At 42.9% G+C, this 23,831-nt stretch overlaps 1 protein-coding gene across 1 annotated transcript in view; it reads left to right on the top strand.

The window, feature by feature from the left end:
• PGD (phosphogluconate dehydrogenase) overlaps window positions 1–8,002 on the top strand; it is an 18,465-nt gene extending 10,463 nt beyond the window's left edge. The window contains exons 7-13 of the mRNA XM_007942614.2: window positions 1,659–1,793; window positions 4,248–4,437; window positions 6,502–6,632; window positions 6,868–7,001; window positions 7,399–7,498; window positions 7,671–7,793; window positions 7,883–8,002. Of these exons, the coding sequence (XP_007940805.1) occupies window positions 1,659–1,793; window positions 4,248–4,437; window positions 6,502–6,632; window positions 6,868–7,001; window positions 7,399–7,498; window positions 7,671–7,793; window positions 7,883–8,002 (933 nt within the window). The remainder of the gene's footprint in view (window positions 1–1,658; window positions 1,794–4,247; window positions 4,438–6,501; window positions 6,633–6,867; window positions 7,002–7,398; window positions 7,499–7,670; window positions 7,794–7,882) is intronic.
• Window positions 8,003–23,831: the final 15,829 nt, after the last annotated feature.

Here is a 23,831-nt window from a genome sequence, read left to right on the forward strand (position 1 = left end):
ATATCTCAGGTTGTTAATGATTCTTCCTCCAATCCTGATACCACGTTTTTCTTCATATAGTCCAGCTTCTTGGATTATTTGCTCAGCATATAGATTGATTGTTCCGGATAGTAGATTAATAACAGTACAGTGCCAGTAGCTTCCTCTTTTTAGATACACTTAGGACAGAGCCTGAGTGATTGGCACAGTGATTATGATGAGCTCAGCTGCTGACCAAAAGGTTGGTGACTTGAACCCACCCAGCAGCTCCACAGGAAAAAGATGTGGTGCTCGACTTAATAAAGATTACAGTCTAGTAGACTTAATCTACTCTGTCACAAGAGGTCACTGTGAATCAAAATTGACTGGATGGCACCTAAGGACAGCAGCAGGACAGAGGCAAGAAGAAAAAAAATTCCATGCACTTTCATATCTAGATCAAAGTAGGGTTGACTTTCTATAGCTTCAAGGCTTATTCTCAGATCATTTTAAAAAAAAGAAGTATAGATACTAAAAGACACTCCTTAGTTAATGTTTGAAGCAACAGGAAGGATGAGGTGAAGTAAGATGTTATTGGCCGTGCTAGTTCATGGTCAAAGAAAGTGTCAAACCCAGAAGGAGACAGGTCTGCAGTAGAAACAGGAAGGAAGTTGTGATGTGACTACTGGTGGTATCAGAATAAGCAGCGACTGCCAGGAGGGGGACCACCAAGGCCAGCCAAGCATCTGTCTCCCAGGCGGTGTATCCCTGTCACAGAGGTGGATGCATGTGATTGTACAGCCTGGTGCCGTTAAATATCTGACCCTCAGCTCTCCCTTTGTTGTGATTACTTGCCCACTAAATAATTTCTAGATAGTTTGGTTTCCCAGGTTCAGTCTGCCAGCCACTCCATGGGAGAAAGATGAGGCACTCTGCTTCCATAAAGACTGATAACCTTGGAAACCCTGTGGGGCAGTTTATTTTGCCCTATAGGATCACTGTGAGTCCAAACTGACTAGATGGCAGTGGGTTTGGTTTGATTTTTGTAGCTTGTCATTAGGGATAGAATATGTTGATCAGATTAATACTTTATCATCATACATTCCTAACTTGGTGTTCTAGTTTAATGTTGCAAGCTTTTCTATTCTAAGTTAATATCGGCTATGGGACCCTAGCAATATCACATTTTTTGGGCTTACAAAATTGAGGACCTGGCCTTGGATCCAAGGTCATTCAGCCTTTCAGTAACCATTAAAAATAGCTGTAATATGTTTATGTATTTTTATAAAGTACACTGATCTAATTAGCCAATTTATTCTAACATCCAGTTGTTAGAAAATTGATAGCTTTAGGAAAAATAAGACTTCTTTACCTATGGATTGGGGCTGGAGAGTGTTTGTTTTAATAACAAGGAGAAAATGGAAAATTTAGGCTAAAGAGCTAGCTACAGGTTCTTACAGTCAATTTTGGGATTTTGGAAAATGTTGAAGAGAATGAATTTGGAATTAGTTTAAAATAACATTGTACTGGGCTGAAGCTTGTGGAGAATTGTTATATAATGATTCTTATTTCAAAAATACTATGTGTATTTGCTTTGTCTTTGTTATTTTTTGTATGGGGAGGGAGTCTTCCCAAGATGTGGGCTTTTCTATTGTGCTGTCAACCTCTCTGAAGGCCTTTGGTGCTTGTCCCTCTGACAGGTGGGAGAGGAGGGAGCAGGACACTTTGTGAAGATGGTGCACAACGGGATCGAGTATGGCGATATGCAGCTCATCTGTGAGGCTTACCACTTGATGAAGGACATCCTGGGCATGGATCATAACGAGATGGCAAAGGTGAGTCCCCAGCTGAACCTATCTAGGAATTTAGCCACCCCTCCACTTCTACCCCTGGTCACCAACACAGTTTCCTTCTATGTATAAACCTTTCCTTGGCTTTTCACGCTGAGTGAGCCGTCACTGCTAAGACCGGAAGGGATTTGCTCCTGACAGGAAATCCTTCCCCATGCCTCTTCTCCTGGCTTAGATGTGCTCACCCTGATTTAAGGGAAGCTATCACTAATAGGAGCCCTGGTAGCACAATGCCTAAGGCATTTGGCTGCTAACCAGAGGTTGGAGGTTCACACCCACCAGCCACTCTATGGAAGGAAGACAGGGCAATCTACTTCCATAAACATTTACTGCCTCAGAGATATATGCACACCCATGTTCATCGCAACACTATTCACAATAGTAAAGAGATGGAAACAACCTAAGTGGCCATCAACCAAGGAATGGATAACCAAACTGTGGTGAATACACACAGTGGAATACTATGCAACTCTAAAGAATAATGTAGAATCTGCAAAACACCACATCATGTGGATGAACTTGGAGGGCATTATGCAAGTGAAATAAGTCAGTCACAGAAGGACAAATACTGTATTAGTCCACTATTGTGAAAAGCCAAGGAAAGGTTTATACATAGAAGGAAACTTTGTTGGTGACCAGGGGTAGAAGGGGAGGGGTGGCTAAATTCCTAGATAGGTTCGGCGAAAAAAAGATTTACTGCCTCGGAAACCCAGTGGGTGTTGGTATGAGTCAGAATCGACTCAATGGCAGTGGATTTGGTTTTGTTTTTTTTGTATGAGTAGTAGAACCGAGCCCTGGTGGTACAGTGGTGGTTATAGTCCTTGGCTGCTAGCCAGAAGGTTGGCAATTCGAACATACCAGCCATTCCAAGAGAATAAGGTGGTGGTCTGGTTCCATAAAGATTTATAGTCTTGGGAATCCTATGGGGCAGTTCTACTCTGTCCTGTAGGGTCGCTATGAGTCAAAATTGACTTGATGTCAGTAGGTTTGGTTTAGCCTTATCAGCAATAAAAACCAAACCAAACTCACTACGTTGAGTCAGATCTGACTCATAGCGACCCTTCCTTGGGTTTCTGAGGTAGTATCACTACAGAAGTAGATTGCCCAATCTTCCTTCCAAGGAGTGGCTGGTGGGTTTGAACCGCCAGCCTGCTGGTTAGCAGCCAAATTCCTTAGGCACTATGCTACCAGAGCTCCTTATCAGTAATAGGAATACAAAATAAAATAGCTAGTCACCAAGCAAAATGTTCCCAAAGAATCCGGATGGCAGTCATTACTGCCACTTAGTGAGCCCTTCTTGTATGTCACATCTGTGCCACTTTACACACCTCTCTCTCACTCCTGCAATTGTCCTGTGGGAGCTCTGGCAAAGCTTTCTTTTCTCATCAAGTTAGGAGTTAATCAAAAAAGTGGAAAGTAGGAAAGCATAAAGCAGACCTTAAAACATTTTCCCCGGCAGTCGTATGAAAATTTTCAAACATAAAGCAAAGTTGAAAGAACTTTACAGCTGGTGTGTGTGTCCCCACCACCTAGATTCTGCCATTGACATTGTGCTATTCTTGCTTTGCCTCCTGTGTGTCCATCCCTGTCAGTCTCATCATCGGTCATTGTCTGTAGGACCAAGGCAGCTGCTTTAGGGATGGCCTGCTGATCAGCAGTTTAGTAATTTTTCTTACCATCCAGCATTTTTAGTTTCAGTTATTTCATATAAACAGTATTGAAAGACACTTGGAAGGCTCAGTGCAGAATCCTTCCGACCAAAAGTTTTGTCTCCTGATTTTTATTTGTCTCATCCCCATTTATTTATGACTGCAATTTTTCATTGACTTGCCTTAATCTTTCTTTCCAAAACATTCAGCTTAGTTTTCATAGAAACAGGGCTTTCTTTTTGTGTTCATACTCAATTGACTTATGTAATATTTAATATATTAATGCAGAAAATACTGTGTGCTGGACATTGTGATAAATGTTGGGGATATAATAATGAAGAAAACAAACTCCCTGGAAGATAGGGGACAATAATGAGACATAAAATATAATACTAGGTGGTGATAACTATTATGAAAAAAGTAAACTTGGGTGAGGGGTAGATTTGAGATGGGGTGATCTGGGAGGTCTCTGAGGAGGTGCCAGTGAACAGAGACCTAAATGAAGTGAGGGAATACTTGGCTCTGAGGAAAGGACAACTCTATTATAAGAAAATCAGCATAACCAGGTTGAGAGTGAAGATGCTGAGTCTTGGATAGCATAAACAGCTGGTGGGAGCAGAGGTGCTCAGGCATCTTTGAGAAGAGCCCGCCAGCCTCTAGTATTCAGTGAATCATGAGCACTGGTCAACCTTTACATGGGGTGAGGGTGAATCAGTTAAGTAGGGCCAGGGAATGGAGTCCTGGATAATGCTTGTTTCTTCACATTGTTTTCTTTATGTCCTACATATAGGCATTTGAGGAATGGAATAAGACAGAGCTAGACTCATTCCTAATTGAAATCACAGCCAACATCCTCAAGTTCCAAGATACTGATGGCAAACACCTGCTACCAAAGATCAGGGACAGTGCGGGGCAGAAGGGCACTGGGAAGTGGACAGCTATCTCAGCCCTGGAGTATGGCGTTCCTGTCACCCTCATCGGTAACGTTCAGCTATTCACCTGAGAACTCTTCCCACTATCTGATCTTGATGTGCTTCGAAATCAGATTGGTAGCTGAAACCAGGTCTTTCAGAGCTTCTGTTCAGTCTCAGCCAGCCCTCAGAGTGCTTTCTCCACTTTTTGCATAAGAAAGAGCTTGCAATGGGAGAGGCTGGAACTGCTTTTGCATCAGTTTTTATAATCCTCATTTATATGAGCTTTGAGACTATAAAGTCTAAAAAAGTTTCTTTCTGACATGATTGAACAGTTTTGCATTAGTAATTTAATTGCAGTAAATGACCCATGATCTTTTTAATGTTCATGTGCTTTCTTCCATCCATGTTTTTTATTTTATTAATGAGCTAAGTATCAAACTCAAAAATATGTGGAAAGGAAATATAAAAAGCAAAAATAAACAGAAAACAGAATTAACAAACCAAAAGCTGGTTCTTTAAGAGTAACATAGATACACTTCTAACAAGATTGAAAAAAGAAGCCCAGCATGTTTAATGAAGGGTTGTCTTTGCTCCTGGCAGAATGCTTCCCCTGTAATAAAACAGATTTCCTTATTGGCTTTTCCAGATACAGGTTGCCTTTCCCTTCCTGGACCCTGCCTTTGTTCTGATTTCCTTGGTGGTTATGTGTCATTGTTTACAGTGAACTGTGTGGAAGGCACAGCCAGGAGGGAGGGAGGGTCTGTAGTCATCTGTATCTAGAAGAAAGTTGGCTATTTTCTAGCTAATTCCAGTGATACCATGAGCAGAGGTGGTAGGACAGTAATTAAGAACAGTTTATTCATTGATTTAAATGAGTATGAGAGTATTACAGTCTAAAAAAACCTCTCCACTTGTTTTAGAGACTGCCCTTTCTACAAATTGAAGTTGGGGTTAGATTTAGTCTCTGGATGGGTGCCATTTTCATTTGCTGAGCAATGGGGAAGTAAGGCTTCTAGCTAATCCTTACATAACTCCAGAGGATTTTACCAAAATTGCTTCATCACCCCATTGTCTTACAGAGCTTCCTTCCACAACTACTAAGTCATCATGCGTGTGCACTGCAGGGGGAAGAAATAACTGGGCAGAGATAGAAAGACATTTCCTTTTGGTGTGATTCAAGTTTAGTTGGTGTTCTCAAGTTCATGACTAGAAATGGTTCCTCAAAAATAAAGTCCTGTTAGTGCCAGAGGCTTTACTTCTTAGAGAGTTTACCTCATTTTGTCTGCAGGGGGTAAAATGGTTAAAGAATAATATATTCTAATTATACACATTGTCAGTTGAGCCACTAGTCTTTTATGTTGTTGTTGTTATGTGCCGTCGAGTCAGCCCTGACTCATAGCGACCCCTCCTTGGGTTTCTGAGGCAGTATCACTACGTAAGTAGGATTGCCCAACCTTCCTTCCGAGGAGTGGCTGGTGGGTTTGAACTGCCAGCCTTCTGGTTAGCAGTCAAGTGCCTTAGCCACTATGCTAGTTTTTAAAGATACTAAATGTCTTTAATATTAAAATACTTTATGGAAAGTTTTTTGTTCAAATGAATTAAAATTGTAATACTTCAGTGGTGATCATGGATACAATGATGATAAAAAGTAAGAATTCTAAATCGGAGTTTTTTCAGGGGTGAGTCTGTGACTTCCTCACTATACTAGCAATTTCACTGTTGATAAGTAGTTAGTGCCTCAGAAGAGTCTTTAAAAAAGAGTCTTCCAAATTGAAAGTGAGATTTTTACTCTTAGACAAACACTGAATAAAATAATAGTGGTTATTCTTCAGCATTTTCCCTCAAAATTCCCTCATGTTTGATCTTTGTGGTTGAATACCTGTGTTTATGTTGGAAGGTTGAATTGGACTTTGCTATCAAATTAACTGTTAGGTGCTTTTTATAGAAATTCTTTGTGATCCAGGTTATGTTTTGTGGGCTAATGTTGGTTGAGACATTTCAGTTCTTTGGAAAATAGAATTTCTTGCTCCAGCTCCAGTTTTCCACATGCTCTGGCATTCCCAGTCTCTTGTCTGTGGTTTTATCTGTGAGTTTTGCTAACATATTGCATTCCCCTGTCCCTCTGTGTAGGAGAAGCTGTCTTTGCTCGATGCTTGTCATCACTGAAAGGTGAGAGGGTTGAAGCTAGCAAAAAGCTGAAGGGTCCCCAGAAGATCCAGTTCGAGGGAGACAAGAAATCATTCCTGGAGGACATTCGGAAGGTAGGGCACAGTCCCTGGCAGTAATCTTTTTTGGTTCCTTAGAAGGTGGTGAGAGGAAGGGGCTGCCAGGGGAGAACATGCTGGGCAGCAGGGTGGCAGGTGGAACAGCTCAGCCTTCACCTGTGACCCTGATTTACCTCCTTGCCTATTCAGTTGTCTTTTCTAGGGGCTGCACGTTTAGTGAGGTGGTTCCTCTGCTCACTGCAGTTCTGATGAGTCTTGTGTCATTCTTTAGGCCCTCTATGCTTCCAAGATCATCTCTTATGCTCAAGGCTTCATGCTGCTACGACAGGCAGCCACTGAATTTGGCTGGACCCTCAACTATGGTGGCATTGCTCTGATGTGGAGGGGGGGCTGCATCATCAGAAGGTAAGTGAGAAGCAGCTGTGAGACTAATGGGATGGCCCACACTTATGACTGGCTTGCTGTGCACAGACCTGTAACCTGAGGCACTTGCTTGAACAGTTTCCCTGTAACTTGTGCAGGTAGCCCTGTCACTGGAACACTGGCAGGGCAGGTTTAGATTGCCACATCTCACTTTTTTCTGTACACAGTCGGTGACTCTGGATTGTCTCCATCACACCTTTTGCTCTGTGTTTGCACTGACTGTGCATTAACCTTCAGGCTTGCTGTGAGGGGTGAGAAACGTAACTGCTGACTTCTCTAGGGTGTATTTCAGCTTCCTTCTTAGTTCCCCTATTTCCTGCCATGTGTTCAGTCTGCTGTAGTTCAAATTCATTGAGTTCCCCTCTCTTGATTGTTTCAGTGTATTCCTAGGGAAGATAAAGGATGCATTTGACCGAAACCCAGAACTTCAGAATCTGCTGCTAGATGACTTCTTTAAGTCTGCTGTGGAAAACTGCCAGGTATGGAGCCTAGAGCCGGTGATACATGAGTTTACTCTCAGTGGGTTTTGCTGTGGGGGTGTCTATGTTTCATTTACTGGCATTGCTGTGAATGGAAATCTGTCATTTAGAGTGGAACTGGTTACCTTTGCTATGGGGAATCACTCATCTTTGGCTCTGTTTTGTTGTCCAGGACTCCTGGCGGCGGGTCATCAGTACAGGTGTCCAGATCGGCATCCCCATGCCCTGCTTCACCACTGCACTTTCCTTCTACGACGGGTACAGACATGAGATGCTGCCAGCCAACCTAATTCAGGTAAACATCTGGAGTAAACCTAGCGTGGCTGCTACCTGAGTGTTGTGTACCTGCACATTATCCCAACCAACTTGTTTCTTATTTTCTAGGCTCAGCGAGATTACTTTGGGGCTCACACCTATGAGCTCCTAGCCAAACCGGGGCACTTCATCCACACTAACTGGACAGGCCATGGTGGCAGTGTGTCATCCTCTTCCTACAATGCCTAACCAGACTGTTTCTGTTATCTCCACAGTTCCATAAACCAAGACATTCCAGACACCACACAACACTGCTTACAGGGCCCTTTGCCCTGCTCTTTGCTCACATCTTTTCAAATAAAGTGTTGCAAGAGACTCCTCTGAGCACTTACAGTCTGTAGAGTAGTTCTCTGAGAACTGTCACGCCCTCTGCCCTTGCCTCTTGGCACTGTCCGTGAACTGATCATGTGTGTGGCATCCGTAAAGCAGCTCCTTGAAGCAGTCCTCTTCCATGCGCCCTCTGTGAGTGGGGAGGTCCTGTAAGTTGCCCTGATAGGGGCAGCAGCTCTTACCACACAGATGGGAAGAGTGTGGAATTTGACCTAACTGGAACCTCTGTAGCTGAATTTTTTCACCTCAGTGACACAGAGCCATTATCTCCATTAGCAGAAAGATTTACAGCCAGTTTCATTACACTCGAATCAGTTTGTTTCTTTCCAGTTTTGTTAAATTTTTGTTTGTTTTATTTAAAAAAAAAAAGTTCAAACTAATACAAGAAACATCAAATTTAAGGTAATAGGGAATGACTAATTCGGGGGAAACTGAGGATGCAGGATGGCATTGATGTACTGTTATGTTGGGTAATGGCTTTGAGGATGTCCATTGTCATATTCTTTATGTGCTTTTATACATCAAATACTTCATAATAAACTTAGAGGGGAAAGCAGCCAATGTCATGAAACACTTTATTTACAGACTGTCGGATGGAAAATTAATTTGCTCTGTAAACTTTTACCTAAAGCACAATAAAAAAAAAACCTTTTAGAGAATCACATTTAAACTCTGGGCTCAGCTTGGTGCGAATGGTGCCTTTTCCCATGCCCTTCTCTCTATTGGTCGCCAAGTCTTCCTGCATTGGGTGTTGGATTTTTAAGCAACTTCATCCTGATCCTTGACCTGCCAGCAATCTGTTCATTATCTGTCAAATGGCCTGGGGACAATGTAAATGTTATACTTGTGTAATCTAAGCTGATTTTCCTAGGATGGTTCAGAAAACTCCTGAAAGTGGCTTAAAAATGGGGAGAGCAAGCACCTTCCCTGTTAAAACAGCTGGTGTTTTCTCATTTCACCTCTGACCTCCATCTCGGCGGAGAACAGGGTCAGGGCTGACATAAAAGAGACAAACCTTTTCATGAAATGATGGACTTTGTAACTCAGCCTAGATGTGAGCACCTAGACCTGGCCCTACAGCACCCCTGTCTCAGCTGCCCCACCTGCATGTTTAAGAAGCATTTGAGTCATTGCTCATAGCGGATTTTTTTGTTCCCCCTCAAGGGTTGTGAAGTAGCAAATGCGGTATTTCTCGAAAGGTAATCTAGAGACCACTTGTTCTTAGGCAGATGTGTGCTTCTGGAAAGGAGAGTGGATTTTTGTTTTTGTTACTAATAACAAAAGAGGAACAATACTAGATTTGAGGCTAAGTGTCAAAAAGACCTAAAGAGCTGGCTGGCCTAGAAGAGGACTTGAAAGTCTAATGATACTTTTCAAGCTGCTAAGCACTGGGTGCTCCTCTACTTACTGTGTGACTTGGGGCAAGTTAGTTAATATCTCTGGGCTCAGTTTTGTCATTTCTAAAATGGGGATGATAATAGTACCCACCTCCTTAAGGATATTTTGAGAATGCACTGAGTAAAAATAGTACAATGCTTAGCATATTAAGTGGGAGTTCTTATTACCAAGTCCCTGGGTAATACAAATTGCTTGAATAATTTTTTAGAAGCATCAGCACAAGGCTAGTCCCTAGGAGGCAGAAATTAAAGATGTCCTAAATGTTGGTGGAACCCCTGAGACTATGGCCCCTAGCTGCCCTTCAGGTCTGGAATTAAACCCATTCTTGTGGCTTCCAGTCAAAAGACAGGCATATGAGCTGAACATTTACACTGGGTAGATATACTCCTTGGAGAGATCAATCATGGGAGAATAGAAGGGCTGTGTATGCAGAGAGAGACATCTCAGGTCACAAGCACATGGGAGGGAAGGATACAGGGAAGAGGTAACTATGGGGAGGAAGTGGGAGGGGAGCTGTTGCATTGTGGGAAATTGCAGTCAGTGTCATGAGACAAAATGTATGTGAGCTGCTGTATGGAAAGTGAATTTGCTCTGTAGACTTTCACCCAAATCAATAAAAATTAAAAAAAAAAAAAATTTACACACACAAAGATGTTCTAAATGTCTGACTTTTCCAAACTGCTGCACTCTTCCATCATCTCTAACAGCAACTCTTCCTCCTCCTCTCAGTACTCTCCCTCCTGTCTTACAAACCAAAAACCAAACTCACTGCCATCAAGTCGATTGAACGCATAGCGACCCCTCCTTGGGTTTCTGAGGCAGTATCTCTACGGAAGTAGATTGCCCCATCTTCCTTCCAAGGAGTGGCTGGTGGGTTTGAACCTCCAGCCTTCTGGTTAGCAGTCAAACCCCTTAGGTGCTATGCCACCAGAGGGTGCCATATTTCACTGTAATATCTCACGGAATCCACAAATTGCCAAGGAAACAGCTCATGTGGTGGTGGAGGCTATGAGGCTGGCAAGTCACAAGTCCATGGGTAGTTCTGGAGGATTCTTCCACTCGTGTGTTTGCAGAGCCTGGTAAGCCCAAATCGACAGGTCAGATGACCGGTTGCTGTCTCAAGTCCAGGAGTGAGGAGATGTTGAACCAAATGCAGGACTGGAGCAACAGAGAGGATTTTCCCAGAACATTCACATATATGCTCTCAAGGAAACAAAGGATGGTGACTTGAGTTACACCCTACAGCAAGGTGGGACTCAAAGATACATCCCACCCTAAACAGGCATAGAGACTAGGATTTATAATACATCACAAAATGGAGGACAATGGCTAGAAGGCCATATTAAGCAATTCACTGCACTGCAAAATGGTTAAGCACTTGACTACTAACCAAAATGGTGGTTGAAGCACACCCAGTGGTGCATCAGAAGAAAGACCTGGCAATCTGCTTTTAAAAGGCACAGGTCTGATTCACATGGGGTCACCATGAGTAGGAATCAGCTTGATGCCAATTGGTTTATTACTATCATCACTTGCAGGTAGCCTGTTCCTGAAGCAGTGGTGTTTCTACTGAGAGTTAGAAACCAACTGTTACTACCAGCACCCAGCGGGTTCTTAAAGGTTCCTGGTGGGACACTTTTATATGATGTACTGTAGGTTTGTGGGCAAAGACGAACAGATCTTACAGACAGCTAACACTACTCCTCAGACTTGCATAGTGCCTTGGGCAACTTGTAAGAATACAAATTTTGACTCGAGGTCTGGGTGGACCAGAGATCTGCATTTCAAACACTCTCCCAGGTGATGCTGATGCTGTTGGTCAGAGGACCACACTTTGAGTAGCAGATGCTGGAGCACATGGAATGGGTTTAGTGTACAGAATTTTAGAGTTAAGATAGATCTGGGTTCAAATCCTAACTACTATCTACTAGCATTGTCACCCTCGCTATATTACTTCTTGTTGTTAGGTCCCATCAAGTCAGCTCTGACTCATAGTGACCCTATGTACAACAGAAGGAAATACTCTGCCCGGTCCTGTGCCAGCCTCACAATCCTTGCTATACCTGAGCCCATTGTAGCCACTGTGTCAATCCATCTCGTTGAGGGCCTTCCACTCTTTTGTCGACCCTCCACCTTACCAAGCATGACGTCCTTCTCCAGAGAATGGTCCCTTCTGACTACATGGCTAAAGCAGGTGAGATGAAGTCTTGCCATTCTCGCCTCCAAGGAGCATTCTGGCTGCACTTATTCCAGGACAGCTGAGGCTTGCTTAGGCCTTGTGAATTTCCATTTCTTCATTGGTAAAATGGAGCTAACGACTACTTCATAGGTTATAGTGATAACTGACATTAGGTAAATTACTGCACACAGTATCTGGCACACTGTAAGGACATAATAAATAGAAGCTATTTTCATTGTTTTAAGAATAAAATAGTCCTTTGCCTATGTCATCGACAGGGAGGATTTTTACCATCTATGCTTTTATGCCTTTGACTTTTACATCCCATGACATAATTTTAAAATATATCAATAAAAACCACCATGTTTGCTATAGCAAAAGCAGCCTAGACTATAGTTAGGAGCCTGGCTTTGGAGCCGGTGATAGTTAAGGTCATGTGTCAGCTTGCCTTGGCCATGATTCTAAGTGGTTCAGCAGTTATGGTGTCGTGATTCCCCACGATGATATCTGCTATGAGCAGTCAGTCAGCTGAAAGGGAGATCCTTTGGGGGTGTGACCTGCTTCCAATATCTGTGGAAAAGGTCTCTGGCTTTTTGCTCATTCTGGATCTTCCATCTGGCTCATCATCATCTGGACTTGACCAGTGGCCTGCTGTATTGCCTGCCAATTTTAGAATTGTTTCCTTTGCAGCCTGTGAGCAAAGAGCCCAGGCCCTTACCTGCCAATCTTGGATTCGTCAGCCCCTGCAGCTATGGGAGTCAGGAGAAGCCTTCAGCTTCACACCTGACCTACGGACTTAGGACTCGCCAGCCTCTACAACCACAGGAGCCATTTCCTTGTGATAAATTTATCTCTTTCTCTTTCCCTTTCTCTCTCTATATGCCATCGAGTCAATTCCGACTCATAGCGACACCCATTGGGTTTCTGAGGTTGAAGTCTTTACAGAAGTAGATTGCCCCATCTTCCTTCCGTGGCAGCTGGGGGTCTGAACTGCCAACCTTCTGGTTAGCAGCCAAATGCTTTATCCACTATGGCACCAGAGCCCTTATATATGCATATATATGTGTGTGTGTACAACACACACACACACACACATAATATTTTTTGTTGTTGTTGTTATGTGCCATCGAGTCAGACCTGACTCATAGTGACCCCTCCTTAGGTTTCTGAGGCTGTATCACTACGGAAGTAGATTGCCCAACCTTCTTTCTGAGGAGTGGCTGGTGGGTTTGAACCACCAGCCTTCTAGTTAGCAGTCAAGTGCCTTAGGCGCTATGCTGCCAGAGCTCGTTGTTAGATGCCGTCAAATCGGGTCCAACTCATAGCAACCCTATATACAACGGAATGAAACACTGCCCAGTCCTGTGCTAGCCTTACAGTCTTTGCTATACCTGAGCCCATCATTGCAGCCACTGTGTCAATCCATCTCATTGAAGGCCTTCCCATTTTTCATTGACCCTCCACTTTACCAAGCATGATATCCCCTCTAAGGAATGGTCCCTTCTGACAACATGACCAAAATAGGTGAGATGAAGTCTGGCCACTCTTCACTTCCAAGAAGCATTCTGGCTGCATTTCTTCCAGGGCAGAATTGTTCATTCTTTTGCCAGTCCATGGTACCTTCAGTATTCTTCACCAACACCACAATTCAAAAGCATCAACTCTTCTTCAGTCTTCCTTATTCGTTGTCCAGCTCTCACATGCATATGTTGTTGTTGTTAGGTGCCACTGAGTCGGACCCGACTCATAGTGACCCCTCCTTGGGTTGCTGAGGCAGTATCACTACAGAAGTAGATTGCCCAACCTTCCTTCCGAGGAGTGGCTGGTGGGTTTGAACTGCCAGCCTTCTGGTTAGCAGTCAAGTGCCTTAGGCACTACCATAGCTTGAGTTAGGTACATCTTAAGCTTCAACGAGGTATCTTTGCTCTTCAGCACTTTAAAAAAGTCTTTTGCAGCAGATTTTCCCAGTGCAATATGATGTCTGATGTCTTGACTGCTGCTTCCATTGGTGCTGATTGTAGAACGAAATAATATGAAATCTTTGATAACTTCAATTTTTTCTCCATTTATTCTGATGCTGCGGATGTCCAGTTACGAGGATTTTTGTTTTATGTTGATGTGTAATCCATACTGCAGACTGTAGTCGTTAATCCTCACCACTAAGTGCTTCAAATCATCCTCACTTTCAGCAAGCAAGGTTGTTTTGTCTGCATATCACAGGCTGTTAATGAGTCTTCTTTCCAATCCTGATGCCACAATCTTCTTCATATAATCAAACATCTCAGATTATCTGCTCAGCATACAGAGTGAATAAGTATGGTGAAAAGATACAACCCTGACTCACTGTCTTCCTGATTTTAAACCATGCAGTATCCCCTTCTTCTATTTGAACAACAGCCTCCTGGTCTATGTACAGGTTCCTCATGAATACAATCAAGTGTTCTGGAATTCTCATTCTTTTCAGTTATCCATAATTTGTTATGATCCACGCAATCAAATGTTTTTGCACAGTCAATAAAACATATTTCTGGTATTCTTTGCTTTGAGCCAAGATCCATCTGACATTAGCAATGGTGTCCCTTGTTCTACGTCTTTTTCTGAATCCAGCTTGCATTTCTGGAATTTCTTTGTCAATATACTACTGCAACCGTCCTGGAATTCTCTTCAGTAAGATTTTACTTGTGTGTGATATTAATGATATTGTTCAATAATTTCCACATTCTATGGGATCACCTTTCTTTGGAATGAGTACAGATATGGATCTCTTCCAGTCAGTTGGCCAGGCAGTTGTCTTCCAAATCTCTTGGCATAACCGAGTGAGTGCCTTCAGTGGGGCATCCATTTGTTGAAACATCTCACTGGGTATTCCATCAATTCCCAGAGCCTTGTTTTTCACCAATTCTTTCAGCACAGCTTTGACTTCTTCCATCAATATCATTGGTTCTTGATCATATGCCGCCTCCTGAAATGGATGTTCATCTACTAGTTCTTTTTGGTACAGTGATTCTGTGTATTCCATCCATCTTCTTTTGTTTCCTGTATCATTCAACATATTGCCCGTGGAATCTTCCAATATTGCAATTTGAGGCTTAATGTTTTTTTTCCTCAGTTTTCTCAGCTTGAAAAATGCTGAGCATGTACTTCCCGTTTGGTTTTCTAACTCCAAGTCTTTGCACATTTCATTATAATAATTGACTTTGTCTTCTCGAGCTGCTCTTTCAAATCTTCTGTTCAGCTCTTTTATCCTGTTGATTCTTCATTTGCTTTAGCTACTCTCTGTTCAAGGGCAAGGTTCAGAGTATCTTCTGACATCCATTTTGGTCTTTTCTTTCTTTCCTATCTTTTTAATGACCTTTTGCTTTCTTCATGGATGATGTTCTTGATGTCATCCAACAATTCCTCTGGTTTTCAATCATTGGTGTTCAATGCATCAAATCTATTCTTTAGATGGTCTCTAAATTCAGGAGGGATATATTCAAGATCATATTTTGGCTCTTGTGGACTTCTTTTAACTGTCTTCATCTTCAACTTGAACTTGCATATGAGCAGTTGATGGTCTGTTCCACAATCAGCTCCTGGCCTTGTTTTGGCTGAAGATATTAAGCTTCTCCATTGTCTCTTGCCACAGATATAGTCAATCTGATTCCTGGGTACTCGGTCTGATGAAGTCCATGTGTATAGCTGCCATTTGTGTTGCTGAAAAAAGGTATTTGCAATGAATAAGTGATTGGTCTTGCAAAATTCTGTCATGCGGTCTTCAGTGTCATTTCTATCACCAAGGCCATATTTTCCAACTACCAGTGATTCTTTGTTTCCAACTTTTGCATTCCAGTTACCAGTGATAATCAGCACATCTTGATTGCATGTTGGGTTGATTTTAGACTGCAGAAGTTGGTAAAAATCTTCAATTTCCTCATCTTTGGCTTTGGTGGTTGGTGCATAAATTTGAATAATATTAGTGTCAACTGGACTTTTTTGTGGGTGTGTAGAGTTTTTCCTATCACAGCATTGTACTTCAGGAGAGATCTTGATACATTCTTTGTGATGATGAATGCCACATCATTCTTCTTCAATTTGTTATTCCCGGCATAGAGGATCATATGATCATCTGATTCAAAATGGCCAAAACGGTCCATTTCAGTTCACTAATGCCTAGGATATCAATCTTTATGTGTTCCATTTCATTTCTGACAACTTCCAATTTTCCTAGATTCATACTTCGTACATTTCATGTTCTGATTATTAATGGATGTTTGCAGCTGTTACTTCTCATCTTGAGATGTGACACATCAGCAAATGGGAGTCCTGAAAGGTTTACTCCATCCACATCATTAAGGTCAGCTCTACTTGGAAGAGGCAGCTCTTCCCCAGTCATATTTTGAGTGCTTTCTGACTTGAGGGGCTCATCTTCTGGCACTATATCGGACCATGTTTCAGGACTTTTCATAAAGTTTTCCAGTAATATATCAGACAGTGTTTCACTGATATTCATAAGGTTTTCACTAGCCAATTCTTTGAGAAATGGATAGCCCCTTCTTTCTTCTGAGTCTTAGTCTGGAAGTTCTGCTGAAACCTGTCCACCATGGGTGACCCTGTTGGTATTTGAAATACTAGTGGCATAGTCTCCAGCCTCACAGCAACACACAAGCCACCACAGTATGACAAACTGACTGATGAGTAGTGGAGATACACACACACACATATATATGTATATATGTTGTTGTTGTTATGTACTGTCGAGTTGGACCTGACTCATAGCAACCCCTCCTTGGGTTTCTGAGGCAGTGTCACTATGGAAGTAGATTGCCCCATCTTCCTTCCAAGGAGTGGTTGGTGGATTTGAACCACCAGCCTTCTGGTTAGCAGTCAAGAGCCTTAGGCACTACGCTACCAGAGCTCCTATATATATATATATATATATGTATATGTATATGTATATGTATATGTATATGTATATGTATATACATACATACACACTTTACTGGTTTTCAGGCTCAGATCTTGACTTCACCACTAATTCACTGTTACTTCATAAATTACTTAGCCTCTATACATCTTTTTTTTTTTTTTCCTCATCAAAGGATAATACTAGTACCTACTTCCCAGAGCTGTTTTGAGGATTAAATGTAAAGCACGTAGAATAGTGCCTGCCACCGAGTAAGCAATGTTGGATTTTACCTGAACCCTGTGATCCTGGAATATAAACCAGATTCTAGAATACAGAGATGGTTAAAAAAAAATCCCCCACTCTCTGTGTTCAGGAAAATGGCTCACTGCAATTGACCACCTTTCCCAGATGACTTAGATGAGACTCAGTGATGCACTGTTGTTTATCTATGATAAGGCCAGAGACCAAAACCAAAAATAAACCTGTTGCTATGGAGGTGATTCTGACTCATAGAGGCCCTAGGCCCTATAGGGCAGAGTAGACCTGCCCCACAGGGTTTCCAAGGCTGTAATCTTTAGGGAAACAGACTGCCACATTTTTCTCCCTCAAAGCAGCTGGTAAGATCAAACTGCTGAACTTCAGTTAGCAGCTGAGGACTTAACCACTGCATCACCAGGGCTCCTCAAGGACCCTCCAGATTTCCATTTTCTTCATAAATGAGTAACAATTTCTTGCCCTCACTGATGAATCAGAAACAAAGTGCTTTATTAACCAAAACTTTGGTTAAGCTTCTCTCCTTCCCCCAAGGCTCTGAATTTCGGCCCACCTTCAGCCATAGCCCCTTCCAGAGGACAGGCTGGCCTCGATGTAAAACGTGCTGAATTACTGTCTGATGCTGTCACTGTTTCATCTCACTTCTCCACACCTGGGCTTTTTCTAACCTTGTTTACTCTCTGTCTCAATAATGGAAAACATTTTCTCCCTACTCTGCCTCGCTTGCACAGCTTGTGCTCGGGGGTCCTGCTGTAGCAGCCCTGCTCCTACTATTATAGTAGGCCCTTTCCTTTACCCCTTTTCTTTCTGAATAGAGCTCTATTTGAAAGCACTATTTAGGGGTTTACTGTTCATTATCCACCTGCTGCTGAAGTTGAAATAGTCAGCAATCCTGTGCATAGACAGAGATGGACACAGTAGGGTGCACCCCCACACAAGTCCCTGCCCAGTCAGACCACTGTGGGGACAATCAATGGCTAGTTCAGCACAAGGCTTCCCTTGGGCAGAAATGGTGGGACTATTAAGATGACAGCTACAACTTCTGTTTGCCTTATTTGAGACACAAAAGGATTGTTTATAATGACATACATTGTGCAAAACAGTATGCATGTGACTGCTAACCTAACCTGAAGTTGACGATTCCAACCCACCCAGTGGTGCCATGGAAGAAAGGCCTGGCAATCTGCCTCTGTAGAGATTAGCCCTGCGTCAAGTCGGACCCAACTCATAGCGACCCCTCCTTGGGTTCCCAAGGTGATATCAATATAGAAGTAGATTGCCCAACCTTCCTTCTGAGTGGCTGCTGGATTTGAACTTCCAGCCTTCTAGTTAGCAATCACATGCCTTAGGCACTATGCCACAGCCTAGAAAACCTTTGGAGCAATTCTATTCTGTATGACATGGGATGGCCATGCTTCAGAATCGACTCCACAGCATGGGTTTCATGTACCTGACAAGGAATCAGGTAGGATTTCTAGGCAAAGAGACTTTAAGGGTTGCAAACTATCAAGTGCTGGAGTTCTCAGAGGGTGACCTGTAGACCACCTGGCTCCATCACTAATTCACTGTTAAATGGTCTCCTTCAAGACAGATGTGGAGTTCATTGTTTTAGGAGTTGAGACACTCGGCACACTATGTTTAGTAGAAGGAGCCCTTTTGGTTGCTTTGCTGCAAACCAAAAGATTGGCTGTTTGAATCAACCCAACAGTTCTGCGGAAGAAAGACCTGGCAATCTACTTCTGTAACAATTACAGCCAAGGAAACCTGTGGACAGTTGCACTCTGCCACATGGATCACTAAGAGTTGGAATCAACTCAACAGCATCCCACAACATATTTACTACATACATACAGTGAAACCTGTGAGAGACAGAACTGGAGGGACTGCCTGGGTTTTCTGGGCCTTGAAGGTTTTCTGCCTTTGACAAAGCACAGCCTTACCACTTTCCTGTTGCTTGTTTTCATTGAAAATATTTGAGTTTTTCTTTTCTGACAGATTTCCTCCACAGGTCCTGGCTTTCAGAGGTTTTCCCATGTATGTAATCAGTAGTAACTGGAACAGCATGTAAAATTAGTTGGTGGCTATTTATCAACTTCGTATGTTATTCCAGTTATGACTGACTGGTGTGTAACAAACCACCCCAAGCTCAGCTGTGTAAAATAACACCTTCTTATTGTAATTCTGTGTGTCAGGAATTTGGAAAGGCACATTGGGGACAGCTTGTTTCTGCTCCATGATGTCTGGGCCTCAGCTAGGAAGATTTGAAAGTGGGGTGACTACAGGGCTGGGGACTGGGACCACTTAGAGATGTCTTCTTTCACTCCCCTGGATGATGCTGGCTCTTGTCTGGGACCTCAGCTGGGAAACCTACTCATGGCCTCCATGTGGCCGGGCTTCCTCACAACTTGGCAGCCTCAGGCTAGTTAAACTTCTTCTGTGGTGGCCCAGGGCTCCACACGCAAGTGTTTCCAGCTAACAAGGCAGGGGCTACCTTGCTTTTTATGACCTAACTTTGAATTTGGACATCATACAATATTATTTCTGCCATATTCTATCGGGTACCAGTGACTTAAGCAAGCCCACCAGATTTTAGAAGAGAAGGATTGGACTCTATCTCTTGATGGCAGCAGTTGCCCCTGTTGGTTCTAGAGGAGTATGTGGGTTAGGAGATTGGAAAATACAATCTTCCACATATGCTTATTTTGAAAAGGAGAATAGTGTGGTAAGGTTAAGAACTCTGACCCTACTTAGAGATTTTCCTGAAAGCCTCATAACAGTATACATGGTATACTTATATACAAAAAGATATTTATCTATATAAAAGAATAATAACTAACACTTAGTATGTGTCAGGCACTATTCTAAGTGCTATGTATATTAACTTATTTAATCCTCACAACATACTCTGAAGTTGGTACCATTATTATCCCCAATTTATGGTTAAAACACATAGATGTCACATGGCTACTGAGGAAGGGCTGGAATTTGAACGCCAGCAATCTGGGGCCAGAGTCCATGCACTTAATCATTATGTATCTTACCTTTCACTGTAGGCAATTCACTTACTCACTCATTGTGTCATTCAATATATTTATTGTGTACCTACTGTATGCCAAGCACCGTGCTAGGAACCATTTGTCCAGTGGTGAGAGAAGGTAAAGGCCCTGACCTCATGCACTTACAGAATATATGTAATGACTGCTTGAGATGGATTTTGAATGGGTATTTTACAGGGCAATTTTACAGAAAATAAGTGAAGATTGCTAAAAACAAACTAAATGTTATAGTACTTGATTTTATGGAGCTGAAGAGGATTCGGGAATCCTGCAGGTGTCCTTGTCTTATTTATGCTGAGGGAGTAAAATGAGAGTAGCAGATGAGAGCGTGGACTCGGCAGCCAGACTGCCTGTAATCAAACCTGGGCTCTCCTGCTTCCTAGAAGTTCTTTTACCTCTGTGACTCTGTTTCCTCATATCTAAAACAGGGAAAATGGCACCTACTTCTGAGGGTAGCTGAGAGGAGGGCTAGAACAGTGCCAGATATGAAGTCAGCACTAGGTGTTAACTACAATGATGTTGGAAGCTCTGGTAGCGTAGTGCCTAAGGCATTAGACTGCTAACCACAAAGCTGGTGGTTCAAACCCACCAGCTACTCCTCGGAAGAAGACTGGGCAATCTATTTCCATAGAGATACTGCCTCGGAAATCCAAGGAGGGGTCACTATGAGTCATAATTGACTTGATGGCAGTGAGTTTGAGAGTTTTGAATATAATGATGTTGGGAGCCTCTGGGTGGTGCTATTAACTGAAACGTGGGAAGTTCGAGTCCACTTAGAGGAAAGCCTGGTGATCTACTTCTGAAAAAATCAGCCTTTATAAATTCTCGGTGCACAGTTCTACTCAAACAGTTCCTTGTAATCGGTACCAACGGCAGACCAAACCAAAAACCAAACTCACTGCCATCGAGTTGGATCCAACTTGTAGCGACCCCTCCTTGGGTTTCTGAGGCAGTATCATTACAGAAGTAGATTGCCTAACCTTCCCTCTGAGGAGTGGCTGGTGGGTTTGAACCATCAGCCTCCTGGTTAGCAGTTAAGTTCCTTACGCTTTATGCCACCATATCCTTATTTTGTTGTATGGTGCAATGCTGGCATCTAGTGGCCAGTTTATATTGCTAGCTCTTCCTCGAGCAAAAGTAAGTTTTGTGTTTCCTGGACCTTTCTCTTCAGACTCTTAAGTGCAGTGTGTGCCGTACACGTGGCTGCAATAATGTTCTTTAACCCTGGGAAGCAGCTACTTGGAAATGAGATAACATGCCAGGTACAGAGTATAGTACCTACTTGGAAAACAACTCGTTTCTTTCTCTTAAGCATTTACAGAAGCAGGCACTCTACGTGGATGACCTTATTCAAACCTTACAACTGCTCTGCACGGTGGGCACTACTATCCCCACTTTATAAAGAGGGAACTAAGGCTTGGCAAGGGCCTGTAATTCGCTCAGGGTCACAGGCTGGTGAGAAGGGGCCGGCTGCAGACCCTAGACCTGGAGCACCTCACCCCTGCCTACCTTCCTCACTGCTGTAGCACTGGGGTCACTGTTGCCGCACTTTGCAGTTAGATGGGAGAAGGCGGCAACAGAAGGGCAGAAAGTGGCCTGCTAACAGCAGAGGATGCAAATTTGGGAAATCCTCTGTGTTAGATGCAGGACCATCCCAGGAAACTGGGCTCTCCCAGGGAGCAATGGGGAGAAGAGGTCAGAGGGGTCTGTCTCTAAATGCCACCCACTGATCCAATGCAGTGGAAATTGACCAAAAGGCCAGAATCTTCCAAAAAAAAAAAGAGGCTCTCTGTGTCTCAGCCTTCTTTACCCCTGTGGAGTGGGGGACTTGCATGGAGGGGGGCTTATGTGCTTATCCTCCATTACAAAAGTAAGGCATGCTTGTTAAAAACGGATTTTCTTTTCCATTTTTAGAACTGGTTTAACGAGTTTATCAGCAATTTCTAAGACTCCTGGTCGATGTCCAAGGAGGTCTGTGGTCACCCTTCTCTGAGTCAGGTTCCACCTCTTGTCCAAGCTTCAGTATGGTTTTAGGTGTCAGTGGTTTCACAGTTCTGACTTTAGGTCTTGTTCTTGGATGCTGTGTGCCTGCCTCTTTCAAAGAAGCCACGTTTATGTATCCAGTTTCAGAACTGTGTGAACATGAAAGGGACTCAGGGGACTTTGAGTTTGCCATTGCTTCTTCTGATTTATGTTCTTCAATCTCTTGAAGACTTCTAACTAACTACCAAAACTATTCCTGAAAATCTGTGATGCGGTAAAGGCGGTATCTTATTCAATACTTCAGGTTCAGTGGTTCCATGAACTGTTGTTCCTTTTTCCATTTGTTCTCACAGTGCCCAATGTCAGCTCCAAGAAGTTCAATTCTCTTCATCTCATGGATGCACTTCATGAACTAGAACATCCTTGACTCTGCGGAGCTGGTTTTTTGGTGGTGACGTTTCTCATGATAGTTTCTTACATGGACATCAAGCTGCTCAAAAATTGCTCCTATTCTTCACATGACGTTTTCTCCTCTTGCTGCAATGCAGAAAGCTTCTCAGACAATTCCTGGCTGCTCTTGAGATGCTCATCAGACTTTCTTATTTCGTTTTCCAGTGGTTTAGGGGGACTCTCTTGTTGGATTCTGAATTGTTGCTGAGAACTGCTTCCAGTTGATTGTCCTCATGCTGTAAGATCCTCACCTCCTTTGTAGATCCTTTCTATTCTGACCTAGGAGTTCCTTCTGTTCTTCCTGATATTGCTGCTTTGCTTTAGCTCCATTTTCTCTTGCTACTGTTTATTAAAAAACAGATTTATATAAAAATGTGTAATACAGATTTACATAAAGAGTGAAAATTTCACAGCCCTTACCTGCTTCTCCCCAACCCTTTCCTCAGAAGTTAACCATGTTTGTGGTGTGTCCTTCCAGCTCTTTCTTGAGTCCTTCAGACATGTTTATATACCATATATAGATACACATGGCCTTCCTCAAGAAGACAAAAGTAAGGTCATTATGTATATTCTAATCTGCAAATTGTTTTCTTTTGCTTAATGCTGTGGGGACATCATTCCATAAACTGGCAGTTTAGATGTGTTAGAGTTTAGTGTTTCTAAGAATCCTTCATCTGGGAAGACCAAGGTAGCTGATGCCCAGGGGACAGAGTACCAGAGACGAAGGAGCTACACAGAGGAAGACCCGGGAGATCCCCAGAGGACCACCTTTGGTAGTCTGTGGAGTACTGGTTCACTGTGCAGGTGAGGAAAGTACCCACGCCTGGGGGAAGAGCAGGCTGAGGGGAACGGGGCTGTGGGCTTCACCTGCACTTGGCCAAAGAATCTGGTCTTTGTCCTTAGTTCCTGAGGTATAATTTCTAAAACACAAAAAACTTTGGAGTTTAAGTGTCTTCGATAAAGACTCCAGACCACAGCTAACCATCAGGTAAGGCAGTGAGGTGACTCTGGAGTGGAGGCTGGTGAGACTAGAATGACCCATCTTATGATCACCTCATGGTATATCAACTGACCTCAAGGAAGAAGGGCTGGAGTCTGCATAATGTAATGAGACCTCAATAAAAACTCCAGAGACTAAAGCTCCATGAGCTTCCTGGTTGGTGAAGGACATCCATGTACATGGGAGGGTAGTATGCCCTTTGGGACAGGGAAGCTCTCCTTTGGGAACCCTCTCAGCCTTTGCCCTATACATCCCTTTGTATCCTTTCTTCCTGCAATAAAACTATAATCATTATTAAAAAAAGAAACCTTCATGTTTTTTTTTCTAACTGCCTAGCAGTTTTTTTAAAAATTGTTGTTTGGCATACCAAAATCTTTGGGACACAGCAAAAGCAGTGATCAGAGGCCAATTTATAGCAATAAGTGCACACATCAAAAGAGAAGAAAGAGCCAAAATCAACA

The sequence above is a fragment of the Orycteropus afer genome, unplaced genomic scaffold (assembly GCF_000298275.1).
Source record: "Orycteropus afer afer isolate SDZICR_OR568_19922 unplaced genomic scaffold, OryAfe1.0 scaffold00094, whole genome shotgun sequence".
Classification (NCBI taxonomy): Eukaryota; Metazoa; Chordata; class Mammalia; order Tubulidentata; family Orycteropodidae; genus Orycteropus; species Orycteropus afer.